General features: G+C 35.3%; 1 protein-coding gene and 1 non-coding gene across 2 annotated transcripts in view; one reads left to right on the top strand and one right to left on the bottom strand.

The window, feature by feature from the left end:
• Positions 1 to 2,272: 2,272 nt before the first annotated feature.
• LOC118981795 (cytochrome P450 3A12-like) overlaps positions 2,273 to 14,305 on the top strand; it is a gene marked incomplete at its 5' end in the record, with an annotated part of 39,191 nt that continues 27,158 nt past the window's right edge. Inside the window, 5 exons of the mRNA XM_037038623.1 lie at positions 2,273 to 2,317; positions 2,569 to 2,657; positions 4,287 to 4,435; positions 9,816 to 9,943; positions 10,984 to 11,123. Of these exons, the coding sequence (XP_036894518.1) occupies positions 2,273 to 2,317; positions 2,569 to 2,657; positions 4,287 to 4,435; positions 9,816 to 9,943; positions 10,984 to 11,123 (551 nt within the window). The remainder of the gene's footprint in view (positions 2,318 to 2,568; positions 2,658 to 4,286; positions 4,436 to 9,815; positions 9,944 to 10,983; positions 11,124 to 14,305) is intronic.
• Positions 8,822 to 8,928, bottom strand: LOC118981797 (U6 spliceosomal RNA). Its single transcript, XR_005065420.1, has one exon. It is a non-coding gene; the product is annotated as a U6 spliceosomal RNA (small nuclear RNA).

Below are 14,305 nucleotides of genomic sequence, written 5' to 3'. Positions count from 1 at the left end.
AATATTTTAACTTTCCTCCTGTTAGCCAAGAGTCTTAACCACCTAAAATAAGAGAAGTGCACAAATCATATGTATACAGCTCAACAAGTTGACAAAAAAGTGAACAAACACATGTAACCACCAACAGATTTTACCTTTTGTTTATCTTGGAGGCGACTTTCTTTTATTCTTTCTACAGTTTTTATGAAAAAATCAGTAACACTTTTTGGAAACAGATGAATATTTAATACTTCAAAAACTGGGGTAAGGAATGGAAAGAGCACTGTAAGAAAAAAAGAAAGCACAATGAAAATACAAATACACCTGGGGCAATTATAATTTTCTCTTCTAATCTGAAGAGTAAAAGACACCAGGCTTCTCAACAAGGAGCCATTCTCTCTATGACCTTTGCTCAGACTCCAAGCACATGGCTTAGGAAGGGCAAGTCCACATACAAGGACCATCACTGTAGCAGTGAGATCGGCAGCCGCTTCCTCGTCTTTTGGGTGACTAAAGGAACAGGATTACATTCCTGAATGGCTTTACATTTTATCTATAGAGTTAGACTGTCCTTGAATAAACCAGACCAGAGTCTGAGACTTTAATTAATCTCACTGTTCAAGAACTAGTAGTCAGACGCACATGCATGGACACGGTAGAACACTAGACACCAAAATGTCAACAATTATTGTATCTGAGAGTTTAATTATAGATGAGTTTTATTTCTTCTTGTCATTGAAAAAACTTCTGAAAAATTTATAAGATATGTGCATTGTATAACAATATAAACATTAACCAAAATGTATGTATATTTAAGATGTACATATTAAAATAAAAAAAAACTAAACAAACAACTGGAACAGGAACAGAATTAGAGAAAGGGACATCACATGGAGGGTTTTCAGTGGGGAAGGGGAGGGGAGGAATAGTGGGGAAAGGTACAGGGAATAAGAAGTGTAATTGGTAGGCATAAAATAAGACAGGAGAAGTTAAGAATAGTATAGGAAACAGAGAAGTCAAAGAACTTATATGCATAACCCATGGACATGAACTAAGGGGGGAAATGCTGGAGGGTTGGGGGTGCAGGGTGGAGGGGGAATAAAAGGTGAAAATTTGGGAAAATTGTATTAGCATAATCAACAAAATACACTTTTAAAAAAAGAAAAGCTCCACAGAAGGCAAAAAGAAATGCAAAACTTAGTCATTAAACTACAAAACATTGTTGAAATAAATTAAAGTAGACCGAAGTAAATGGGAAAACATTCATGTTCATGGATTGTAAATCTTCATATTATTACAATGGCAATACTCCCCAAGTTGATCTACGGATTTAATGCATTCGCTATCAGACTCCTAGCTTGTTTTTTTCATAAAAATTGACAAGCTAAATTTAAAATTTTTATAAATTGCAAAGGGTTCTTGTTTTCAGAATTAGCCAAATCTGAATTAAAGAGTAAACTTGTAGAACTCACAACTCCCAATTTAAAAATTTACCACAAAGTTTTAATAATTGGGACAGTGTTGTGCTGGCATAAGGATAGACATAGCGATCAATAGAATATAATTTAAAAGTCCAAAATAATGTGCCTAAGGTCAACTAAATTTTTAAAAAGAAGGTCAAATTTTTAAAAAGAGAATATAATTATATCATTGTCTGGATATGGGTATATAGAGAAATATTTAAGTTTATCACACCTAGGTAAATATATTTGATGTTCTTAGGTTTGTCCACCAAGAAATCTAGGAGCAAAAATATACCTAATAGGAATGAGCACTCTCAAATCATAGATTTTGGCTTCTAAATATTACTTATCATTAAAATGAACCAGATTTTTCATTACAGTTGAGATACTCTATTATATTAGTTTTAGGTGGTCAATATAGTGATCAGACATTTATAAGAGGATATCTTATGGATGATCATTCTGATAAGTCTATTACCCATCTGATACTATACATACTTATTATAAAATTATTGACTATATTTTCTGTACAATACTGTACATCCCCATGACTATTTTTTATAACTGGCAATTTATACTTCTTAATTTCTTTTACTTACACTCATCCCGCCAACCCGTTCCCATTTGGCAACCATCAACTTATTTTCTACATCTATGAGTTTGTTTCTATTTTGTTTGTTTTGTTTTTTTTAGAGTCTGCATAGAAGTTGAATCATATGGTATTTGTCTTTCTCTGTCTGACTTATTTCACTTAGCATGATACCTTCTAGGTTCATTCATGTTGTCACAAATGTCAAGATTTTATTTTCTTTTAAGATTTTATTCATTGATCTNCATTGCTCTCTCCAACCTTCACTAGTGGAAAGCTCAAGGAGGTAAGCATATAAGAGGACATTTAATTTGAAACTTAAAGAATGTGTCTGGAGACAGGTAGAAAATAAGATAATTTCTTTCTAAGGGTAACCTACTGAATTTGAGCTTCCTAAAAATTATTTTATGTTCTAGAAATTACATTATAAGACTCATTATAAAATATCCCTTACTGCTCCATGCTTGTGAAAGCCAGGTCCTTCTAGGACTTGGGTCTTCGCCTTTAACTCCAAGTGATGTTATTTTTTGTGCCTAGATGTTCCCTATCATTGTCCAGTATGGAGAAATGATGGTGAAGAACATGAGGAAAGAAGCAGAGAAAGGCAAACCCATCAACTTGAAAAAGTGAGTAGGAGCCCAGATACTGGGATTCTGAGCTTTTCCCCAAGACCCTCCAGCTGCCTTCCACAGAGCCAAAATTCCCACTGCTGAGTTACTCTATGACCAAACAGAAGTAGATGTGTGGTGTTAGAACTACAATGGGCTACCCAAGAAGATGTGGCTCACCCATAAAGGCAGGGCAGCCAGGAGGGAAATGCCTTCTCTTGTGTATGTGAAGCAGGATTAATGTGTCTGCTTGATTGTCACTGTGGATATTCTGGAAGACAAAGATACATGGTTCAGAAAGAAGAAACGTGATTATACCAAAGTGTAGAGAGTGTGAAATAGAACCAGGGGAAGGTACTGGTACCTATTGGTGGGCAGTGGGTGGGGCAGGGAAATTACAATGTGGAACTTGGAACAACTTAAACCCCTTCATGAGTTTGGTGAGGACACCAGCAAAATACTAGATATTAAATCTTACCACCACTTCTTTCTTTAATCTAAAAGAGAGAAGGTCCTGTACAGACTATGGGGTAGGGTGGCCATATTATTTATTGTCTAAAGTAAGACATTTTTAAAAAAATTATGCAGGAACAACTGATGTAAACTGGAACTAATCTGGGATAACTGGGGATGTATGTATGCTCGCTTACCTATGGGATTTCCCCAAATCAATTTTGGAGTAATTTTTAACTATTTTTAAGCCAGAAACAATTCTTTTTTATCTACAAAGGTATTTTCATATGAAAAATTTAATTAGATATAAATTGTTAACTAGGTTGAAAAAGGAGTAAAACATGCAGACAAAAATGAAGAAATAACTGCCTTTTGAGTTTCTTACACAGTAGGATGAGGGGGGTGGGAATGGACATTTTCTAAGCAATAGCTTCAGTACAAATCACTGTACTGATTTGTTCCAGTAAAGACATTCCATCTGAAGCATAACTGCAACTGAGATTAATACCTAGATTACAGCAAGTCACAGATATTATCTAAGATTCATCTGCCTGCTAAACCAGGAACATTCTTAGTGCTTGTATTTCACAGAAATGAGTCCACCCTCAGGGAAACCTCAGATTGCTGGAGTTGGGGACAGCAGATCTTTCTGGAGCTTTAGCAGGAATGTAGAGAAAGAAGGATGACATTCCTGGCAACTCAGACCAGGATGCTGCTCTTCTGTAGTGTGCTGAAGGGGAATCAGCTGAGTACAAATACTCGGATGGGGCAAGACTTAGGTCAATGTCACCTTTTTTTGCTTCCACTAGGAAGAGTTCATTATCTACATTGTGTCCTATTCAAACACAGGACAACTGCTATTGTCCAGACTCAAAACATACTATTGTAGTTTGCCTGATCATGGGTCTCCATCCCTCTGCCCAATCTCCCTGTGCTCACAGGTAGGTCTAATTTGGTGTCCCCATAACCCCAGCACAGGGCTAGCTGCATACTGACACCTGATAAATACCTCATGATTGAGTGTGACAGGAGCATAGATTTTCAGATGATCCGGTTGATGGTTTTGACAGTTGTGTGGCTCTTTACCTGTCTTTCCTGAGTATATGAATTTATATGCCCTGCTTGTTGTATGTGTTGAATAAGGCTTAAAGAGTTGCTGCTTTTAATTTTTCATATCTTTGTTTCTCTGCTCAGCATCTTTGGGGCCTACAGCATGGATGTGATTACTAGCACGTCATTTGGAGTGAACGTCGATTCCCTCAACAACCCACAAGATCCTTTCGTGGAAAAAACCCAGAAGCTCTTAAGATTTAGATTGCTTGATCCACTCTTTCTCACCACATGTATGTAGACTATTATACTTATACTAAAATACTTTTTCTTTCTTCCACCTCTCCTGTCCTCTTCTCTCTCTGTGTGTCTCTCTCTCCCCACCTCTTTCTATAAAAGCTTTTTTGAGATGTAATTTATATCTTGTATCATTTATTCATTTAAAGATGTACAGTTCTATCAATTTTATGACCTAGTATCTGTCAATAGATAAATGAATAAAAATACAGTATACATAGATATATAGGTATGATAGATAGATGATAAATAGATAGATAGATAGATAGATAGATAGATAGATAGATAGATAGATAGAATGGATACTATTCAGCCATAAAAAGGAAGGAAATCCTACCATTTGACAACATGGGTGGACTTTGAGGGTGTTGTGCTAAGTGAAGTAAGTCAGCAAGAGAAAGACAAGTGCTATAGGCTCTCCTTTATATGTGGAATCTAAAAAATACTTACACTCATAAAAAAAAGAAATGATTTGTATTATCACAGGCAGAGGTTGAGGGTGAGGGAATTAGATGAAGGTGGTCAAAAGGTACAAACTTTTTAGTTATAAGATAGACAAGAGTGTACATTCTTAAAGTTCTCATCACATGGAAAGAAAAACAATTTTTAACTATATGAGGTGATTTTTTTATAACTGAACTTATAGTGATAAACATTCTGCAATATATGTAGAACAAGCCGTTATGATGTACACCTATACAGTACTGCTTGTCAATTACAACTCAGTGAAACTGAAAAAAAGGTTTTTAGTAAATTCAAAGTTATGTGCAACCATCATATTAATTATTAAAACATTTTTATCAGTTTAGATATATGATACTTTTTTTACTTTGATGTCTCAATCTCATTAGCCTAAAGCAAGCTGTGATCAACTTTCTGTCTCTATACATTTGCCTGTGCTGGACACTTCATACAAAGAGAATCATATATGTGGGTTTTTGTGTCTGGCTTTTTAAAATTTAACATAATGTTTTCAAGGTTCATCCATGTTGTAGCATGTATCGGTACTTTATATTTTATTATGGGCAAATAATATTCCATTGTATGAACATTCTTCATTAGGTTTACTCATTCAATAGCTGAGGGACATTTGGGTTGTCTCTCTCTACCTTTCAGCTATTGTGAATAATGCTGCTATAAACATTCTGTACAGGGCGTTTTTTGTTGTTATTTTTTTACCAACCTGTTTCAGTTCTTTTGGGTTTCTTTTGGTTTCAGTTCTTCCACCCTAGGGTGGAATTGTTAAATCCTATATTAATTTGTGTTTACCTTACTAAGGATCTGCTAAACTTTGTTCTACAATAACCACACCATTTTATATTCCCACCAGCAACATATGAAGGTTCCAGTTCTTCCACATCCTCACCAACCCTTTGTTGACATTTTTCTATCTTTTTTTATTATGGCTGTTCTAGTGGGTATGACATTGTATCTCATTGTCAGGTTTTGATTTGCATTTCTCTAATGACTAATGATGTTGAGCAACTTTGTATATGTTTTTTGGTCATCTTGTATCTTCTTTAAATAAATTTCTATTCAAATCCTTTGCCCATTTATAGTTAGGTTGTTTGTCCTTTTGTTATTGAGTTGTAAGAATTCTTTGCAAATTCTAGGTAAAAATTCCTTATTAGATATATGAGCTGAGAATTTTTCTCCCATTCTGTAGCTATCTGTTATTTTTCTTCATAGAGTCCTTTGAAGCACAATTTTTTTTATTTCAATGTTCTACAATTTGTGTATTTTTCTTTTATTGCCTGTGTTTTGGGTATCATGTCTAAGATTCATTGCCAGATACGTGACAAATAGTTACCCTTAGGTTTTCTTCTGAGAGAATAGATGTTTAGCTTTTAGGCTCAGTTCTTTGATCCATTTTTTATTTTATTTTTGTATATGGCATATCGTAAGAGTCCAACTTCATTCTTTTGCATATGGGTATCCAGTTGTCCCAGCACCATTTATTAAAAAGACTATTTTCCCTATTGAATGGACTTAGAACCTTTCTCAACATTGGGTTGATCTTAGCCTGAATAGGCATACATATCTCCAGAAAGGACATACACATGGCCATGGACATATGAAAAAATGCTCAACATCACTAATCATTGGGAAAAAGCTAATTAAAACCACAATGTGATATTATCTCATATCTGTCAAAATGCCCATCACTAATAAATCAACAAACAACAAGTGTTGGTGGAGATGTGGAGAAAAAGAAACCCTCACAACAATTAAAATAATTTTTTTTTTAAAAAAGGAAAGGAATATCCTCTCATATCCTGTTGGTGGGATTGTAAATTAATACAGCCACTATGGAAAACAGTATGGAGGTTCCTCAGAAAATAAAAAATGGAAATACCATATGACCCATTAATTCTACTTCCAGGTATTTATTCAAAGAAATCCAAAACACTAATTCAAATAGATATATGCATCTTGTGGTGATTCCCCCAGTTCTGGAGTGAATAATTGGAATAGGTACACACTCGGCAGCTGGCAGAACCCCCAAATTTATACCCTGATCTATGGAGTAAGGACTATTACCATAAAAAAGGGCAAGTAGAAGCCACTGGAATTGCCACTACCATCAGAAATATAACAAACAAAATACAAGACAGCATTTCTTGAGGGATTGGAGAGATTAGTGCCACCATCGTGGACACGAAAGATTCAGGGGTAGTGAATCTCATCACATCCCCATTCAACTTATCTATTTGTCCTATGCAAAAGGAACATAGATCTTAGAGAATGACAGTGGATTATTTAAACTTTACTAGGTGGTGACTCCAATTGCAGCTACTTGATCAGATATTGTTTCATTGTTTGAATAATTTAACACATCGTGGTACCTGGTATGCAGCTATTGATTTTGGTGAATGCTATTTTCTTCATCCTTGGCAAAAGGGCCCACCCAAAGCAGTTCACTTTCATTTGGTAAGGCTTTCTTACTGCAAAGACTTATCAATTTTCCAGGCCTTTGTTGTAATTTGATTGCCTTTCCTTTCCATAAACTATCACACTGGCTAATAACATTGATGGCATTGGGCCTAGTGAGCAAGAAGCACCACTTACTGGTAAGAGATTTAAGTTACAGGGGGTGAAAATAAATTTGGCTAAAACTTTTTTAAAGCTATATGCACACGTTATGTTTAAACAATATTATTTACAATAGTCAAGGTACAAAAGCAACACAAGTGTCCATCAATAGACAAATAAATAAAAAAGTTATGGTACATATATACAATGGAACGTTGGTCAGCCATAAAAAATGAAATCTTGCCTTGGCTGGTGTAGCTCAGGGGATTGAGCATGGGCCTGTGAAGTAAAGGATCACAGTTTGATTCCCAGTCAGGGCACATGCCTGGGTTGCAGTCCAGTTCCCAGCAGAAGACACACGAGAGGCAATCATATATTGATATTTCTCTCCCTCTCTCCTTCCCTTCCCCTCTAAAGATCAATGAATAAAATCTTAAAAGAAAATAAAATCTTGACATTTGTGACAACATAAATGAACCCAGAAGGTATCATGCTAAATGAAAAAAGTCAGACAGAGAAAGACAAATACCATATGATTCAACTTCTATGCAGACTCTAAAAAAACCAAAACAAACAAAATAGAAACAAACTCATAGATGTGGAAAATAAATTGATGGTTGTCAAATGGGAAGGGGTTGGCAGGATGAGTGTAAGTAAAAGAAATTAAGAAGTATAAATTGCCAGTTATAAAAAATAGTCATGGGGATGTACAGTATTGTACAGAAAATATAGTCAATAATTTTATAATAAGTATGTATAATACCAGATGGGTAATAGACTTATCAGGATGATCATCCATAAGGTATATTCTTATAAATGTCTGATCACTATATTGACCACCTAAAACTAATATAATAGAGTATCTCAACTGTAATTAAAAATTAACTTTTTAAAAATTTAGTTGACCTTAGGCACATTATTTTGGACTCTTAAATTATATTCTTTTGAGCTCTATGTCTATCCTTATGCCAGCACAACACTGTCCCAATTATTAAAACTTTGTGGTAAATTTTTAAATTGGGAGTTGTGAGTTCTACAAGTTTACTCTTTAATTCAGATTTGGCTAATTCTGAAAACAAGAACCCTTTGCAATTTATAAAAATTTTAAATTTAGCTTGTCAATTTTTATGAAAAAAACAAGCTAGGAGTCTGATAGCGAATGCATTAAATCCGTAGATCAACTTGGGGAGTATTGCCATTGTAATAATATGAAGATTTACAATCCATGAACATGAATGTTTTCCCATTTACTTCGGTCTACTTTAATTTATTTCAACAATGTTTTGTAGTTTAATGACTAAGTTTTGCATTTCTTTTTGCCTTCTGTGGAGTTTTTCTTTTTCTTTTTTTTAAATATGGAATGCTTCACGAATTTGGGTGTCATCCTTGCGCAGGGGCCATGCTAATCTTCTCTGTATCGTTCCAATTTTAGTATATGTGCTCCCGAAGTGAGCACGAGTTTTTCTTTTTTTAAAAGTGTATTTTGTTGATTATGCTACTACAATTTTCCCAAATTTTCACCTTTTATTCCCCCTCCACCCTGCACCCCCAACCCTCCAGCATTTCCCCCCTTAGTTCATGTCCATGGGTTATGCATATAAGTTCTTTGACTTCTCTGTTTCCTATACTATTCTTAACCTCTCCTGTCTTATTTTATGCCTACCAATTACACTTCTTATTCCCTGTACCTTTCCCCACCACTCCTCCCCTCCCCTTCCCCACTGAAAACCCTCCATGTGATGTCCCTTTCTCTAATTCTGTTCCTGTTCCAGTTGTTTGTTTAGTTTTTTTTTATTTTAATATGTACATCTTAAATATACATACATTTTGGTTAATGTTTATATTGTTATACAATGCACATATCTTATAAATTTTTCAGAAGTTTTTTCAATGACAAGAAGAAATAAAACTCATCTATAATTAAACTCTCAGATACAATAATTGTTGACATTTTGGTGTCTAGTGTTCTACCGTGTCCATGCATGTGCGTCTGACTACTAGTTCTTGAACAGTGAGATTAATTAAAGTCTCAGACTCTGGTCTGGTTTATTCAAGGACAGTCTAACTCTATAGATAAAATGTAAAGCCATTCAGGAATGTAATCCTGTTCCTTTAGTCACCCAAAAGACAAGGAAGCGGCTGCCGATCTCACTGCTACAGTGATGGTCGTTGTATGTGGACTTGCCCTTCCTAAGCCATGTGCTTGGAGTCTGAGCAAAGGTCATAGAGAGAATGGCTCCTTGTTGAGAAGCCTGGTGTCTTTTACTCTTCAGATTAGAAGAGAAAATTATAATTGCCCCAGGTGTATTTGTATTTTCATTGTGCTTTCTTTTTTTCTTACAGTGCTCTTTCCATTCCTTACCCCAGTTTTTGAAGTATTAAATATTCATCTGTTTCCAAAAAGTGTTACTGATTTTTTCATAAAAACTGTAGAAAGAATAAAAGAAAGTCGCCTCCAAGATAAACAAAAGGTAAAATCTGTTGGTGGTTACATGTGTTTGTTCACTTTTTTGTCAACTTGTTGAGCTGTATACATATGATTTGTGCACTTCTCTTATTTTAGGTGGTTAAGACTCTTGGCTAACAGGAGGAAAGTTAAAATATTCTGTAGCCAATGAAGAAGGTGGAGGTTAAGAAAGAAAATTTAAAATGAGTCAGAAAGACATTGTTTAAAATGTAAGAATAAGCACAAGGCTTGGTATATCACTGCATGAATAGTATTGAGATAAAAACCTTACCAGTTCCCTTCAATAAATTGTCACTCTCATTTATAAAAATAACTGCTTAAAAATCATAATCCCCCAGGCCTTAAACTGGTACAGAATCACATTACTTCCAAGACTCTTGCTTTATATATTCTGCAATGAAGGCCCCATGTGACACCTGACAGAGTGCACTCACTCTGTGTTAAGTTTGAGCCTGCTCAGAGACTGAGAGGGCAGGAGTCTTCTCTGGGCCTTGAGGTTATAAGCCGGCCAACCAAGCTTTGCCTTCATGGACCTGGAGGCCAGCACAAGAATGTCTGCAAGTCACAGTGATAGGGTTAGTTACCCCAGGATTTCACTGAACATTGTGGAGAGTTCTGGGATGGTGGGACATTTGAAACTGACCACAGAAAAAGCGCCAATAAACTCTTCAAGTGTTGGGAGATAAATCTATGTGGCCATTAATAAAAAAATTAAGGCTAGAGAAAAAAATTGAGGTCAGAGATTACTTTTTTTGTGAGCAAGCAGGTGTGACAAGGTATAACTTTTTGACCAGGAAGCTGTGTTCAAAAGTGAGAGAAGCCAACCAGAAAGAGTGATGACCAACAAGCAGTTGGATCTAATGGCTGAATTTCTCTCAGGGAAACATCTTGCTTTCCAAGTTGTAACTGAATGTTTGTGTTCACTGATGACTCAGGCAGCACAAGTCACACTTCCGGGTTTAAAGGAGCCTTATTATCAGGAAAGAAATTTAGTGCTGCACTCTTGATTTACTTCTAAAATTGAAATTTCTCTTTGACTTCCAGCACCGAGTGGATTTTCTTCAGCTCATGATTAATTCCCAGAATTCCAAAGAAACAGACTCCCATAAAGGTAAACAATGCATGCTTCAGAGGGCCAGAGATGGGGAGGCTCAGAGGGAGGCATTGGTTCGGAAAATGTGCATGTAGTTTTCCAGGCAGATAAGAATTTCTGCCAAATTGAAGAATGATAGATGCTCAGATATAAATGGTAGCCAGAAGCACTTTCTAGAAACATGTGGGCACAACTTTATTCAAAGCTTGAAGGGCACCATAAACAAGAATTTCTTTCACCTAGAAGTCAGTCTGTGGTCTGTGGATCACTTACTTCAGAACCTCCAGGGAGCTTGTTTCCACTGTCTATTCTCTGGCCTCACCAGGCCCCCTTGACTCAGAATCTCTGCCTGGAGATTTGTATTAAGACTTCATCATGTTAGGAGGCACATGGCTCCAGTGTGGGCACCCTTAACTTGGAATACTTCATTAAATTTGTGTTCACTAGCTTAATTGTAAAGTTTTTATTTTCCTTAAATTAATAAGTGACTTTTCAGAAGGCTTTGAGATTAAGCAAATATTCTGTTCCTCTTCAAACTTCCACATACTAATTTTATCATCCATTATTGGATTTTTGACTGAAATCATTATTATTACCATGGTTGCAAAATGGTTACTTTCTAGTTCCATCATTTCTTCTACATTTATGAATTGATCTTTCATTGTAAGGAAGAACTTTCCATTCTCCATCATTTATTTATGTGTTTATTTATTTATATCAGTATGAACTCATATATTATAACTTTACTTTCTAAAATCATTCTTTGTCTTTTTTCACAGTCAGATTTTCTCAGGTTTGTCCACTGTAGTCCTTTCAAGTGGGTTCTGTGTTCCTTTTTTCTATTTAATTTTTTATTTAATAGATTAAATAAAAATAAATTTTCTAATAGATTTTATTTTTAGGGCAGTTCTAGATTCACAGCAAAACTGAGTGGAAGGTACAGAGATTTTCAATATACTTCTCCCCCCTGTCCCTACACAGCTTACCAGATTATCAGAATCCCTTGCAGTTGTGGATCATTTGTGCATCACTGAACCCACATTAACACATTCCCAAGAATATTGCACTGGGTTTCCCTTTTCTCTACATCCTCACCAGCACTTGTTTGTTGATTTATTAATGATGGCCATTCTGACAGGTGTGAGGTGATATCTCATTGTGGTTTTAATTTGCATCTCTCCGATGGCTAACAATGCTGAGCATCTTTTTATATGTCTATTGACCATCTGTATATCCTCCTTGAAGAAGTGTCCAGATCCTTTGCCCATTTTTTAAAGTGGATTGTTTGTCTTCTTGGTGTTGAGTAGTCTGAGTTTTTTTTATTTTGGAGATCAAACCTTTGTCCGGTGTATAATTGGCAAATACGTCCTTCCATAGAGTCGGTTTCTCTTTATTTCCCCTGATCAGCCCTAAAATCAGTCAGTTCTCAAGGAGTTCTGGTTCATTTTAATGATAAGTAATATTTAGAAGCCAAAATCTATGATTTGAGAGTGCTCATTCCTATTAGGTATATTTTTGCTCCTAGATTTCCTTGGTGGACAAACCTAAGAACATCAAATATATTTACCCAGGTGTGATAAACTTAAATATTTCTCTATATACCCATATCCAGACAATGATATAATTATATTCTCTCTCTCTCAAAAAATCTGATTTATGGTTTATTTCCATAATGTAAATAATGCCATCATGGTTAATTTCAAACTGCCAATATTTTGACAACCATCTCATAAAATGTCTGAGTATTAAGCATTTGTTTCTACAGAGCAGCAATGAGGTGACTAGCACACCATTAAAAATACATAGATATTTATATCTAGAACTTCTTTCTCTCTCTCTTCTTCCTTCCTTTCTCTTTTTCTCTTTCCTTCTTTCATTATCTGTTTATCCATCTATCTACAGTGGTCCAAAACAACCTTCTATGGTGAAGGAAATATTATACAGAGCAAAGAGATGGAGCATGTGCTAAGAAAGATGACTTTCAAGTCAAAATTGGATAAACATTGCTAATTTCACTCACTAAACCCTACGTTTCTATGTTTCATGCTGTCCAATGTCCTTCTATTGGCACATTTTTTCTTCAGCCATGATAATTCCTCTGATTAGGCTAAGATCAATAACCAGTCTTCTATATTTTTTCTATCTCTGTAGTTTATGCACATATCTGATATTATCTATTTTGACAATACATGTCTCAGGACTTCTATTACCTGATGTCTGTTAAAAGTATAACCCATGTTTATCAAGCTGGGTTGTGTACACAAATCACATCTCTCTTTTTAATACTATTTTAATTAAAGTTTATATTCAATATTATTTTGTATTAGTTTCAGATGTATATCATAGTAATTAGACAGTCAAGTACTTTACAATGTGATTCCCCTGATTTTATCAGTATCCACCTGACACCACATGTAGTTATTACAGTATTATTGACTATATTCCTTATGCTGTACTTTATATCTGCATGACTATTTTGTAATTACCAACTTGTACTTTTTAATTCTTTTACCTTTTTCACCCAATCCCTCAGTCCCTCGCTCTGGCAACTATCTGTCTTTTCTCTGTTATCTATGAGTCTGTTTCTATTTTGTTTTTTCATTTATTGTGTTCTTTAGATTTCACATGTAAGTAAAATCACATGGTATTTGCCTTTCTCTGTCTGACTTATTTCACTTAGTATAATAATACCCTCTAAGTCCATCCATGTTGTTACAAATGGTCAGATTTCATCATTTTTTATGGCAAAAAATATTCCATTCTGTGTATATATCACCACTGTTTTAACAACTTGTCTACTGATGAGCACTTGGGTTGCTTCCATATCTTGTAAATTACATTGCATTGAACATAGGGGTGCATATAGTCTTTCAAATTAGTGTTTTGGATTTCTTTGGATATATACCCAGAAGTGGAATCGTGGAATTATAAGGCAGCTCTGTTTTTAATTTTTCAAGGACCTTCCATGCTGCTTTCCAAAGTGGCTGCACCCGTCCACATTCCCACCAAGAGTGCACAAGGGTCCCCTTTTCTCCACATCCTTGCCAGCACTTGTTTGTTGATTTATTGATGATAGCCATTCTGACATGCACAGGGTGATATCTTATTGTGGTTTTAATTTGCATTTCTCTGACAATTAGTAACATTGAGCATCTTTTCAGGTGTCTATTGGTCACCTGTATATCCTCCTTGGAGAAGTGTCTATTCAGGTCTTCTTCCTATTTTTTATTTGGATTGTTTGGAGTGGGGTTTGGTGTTGAGTTGTATAGGTTC

The sequence above is a fragment of the Sturnira hondurensis genome, unplaced genomic scaffold (genome assembly GCF_014824575.4).
Source record: "Sturnira hondurensis isolate 20B ecotype Veracruz unplaced genomic scaffold, ASM1482457v3 Scaffold0024673, whole genome shotgun sequence".
Taxonomy (NCBI): domain Eukaryota; kingdom Metazoa; phylum Chordata; class Mammalia; order Chiroptera; family Phyllostomidae; genus Sturnira; species Sturnira hondurensis.
The sequence above is the reverse complement of the archived record's forward strand: the minus strand, read 5'-3'. Positions and strand labels throughout refer to the sequence as shown.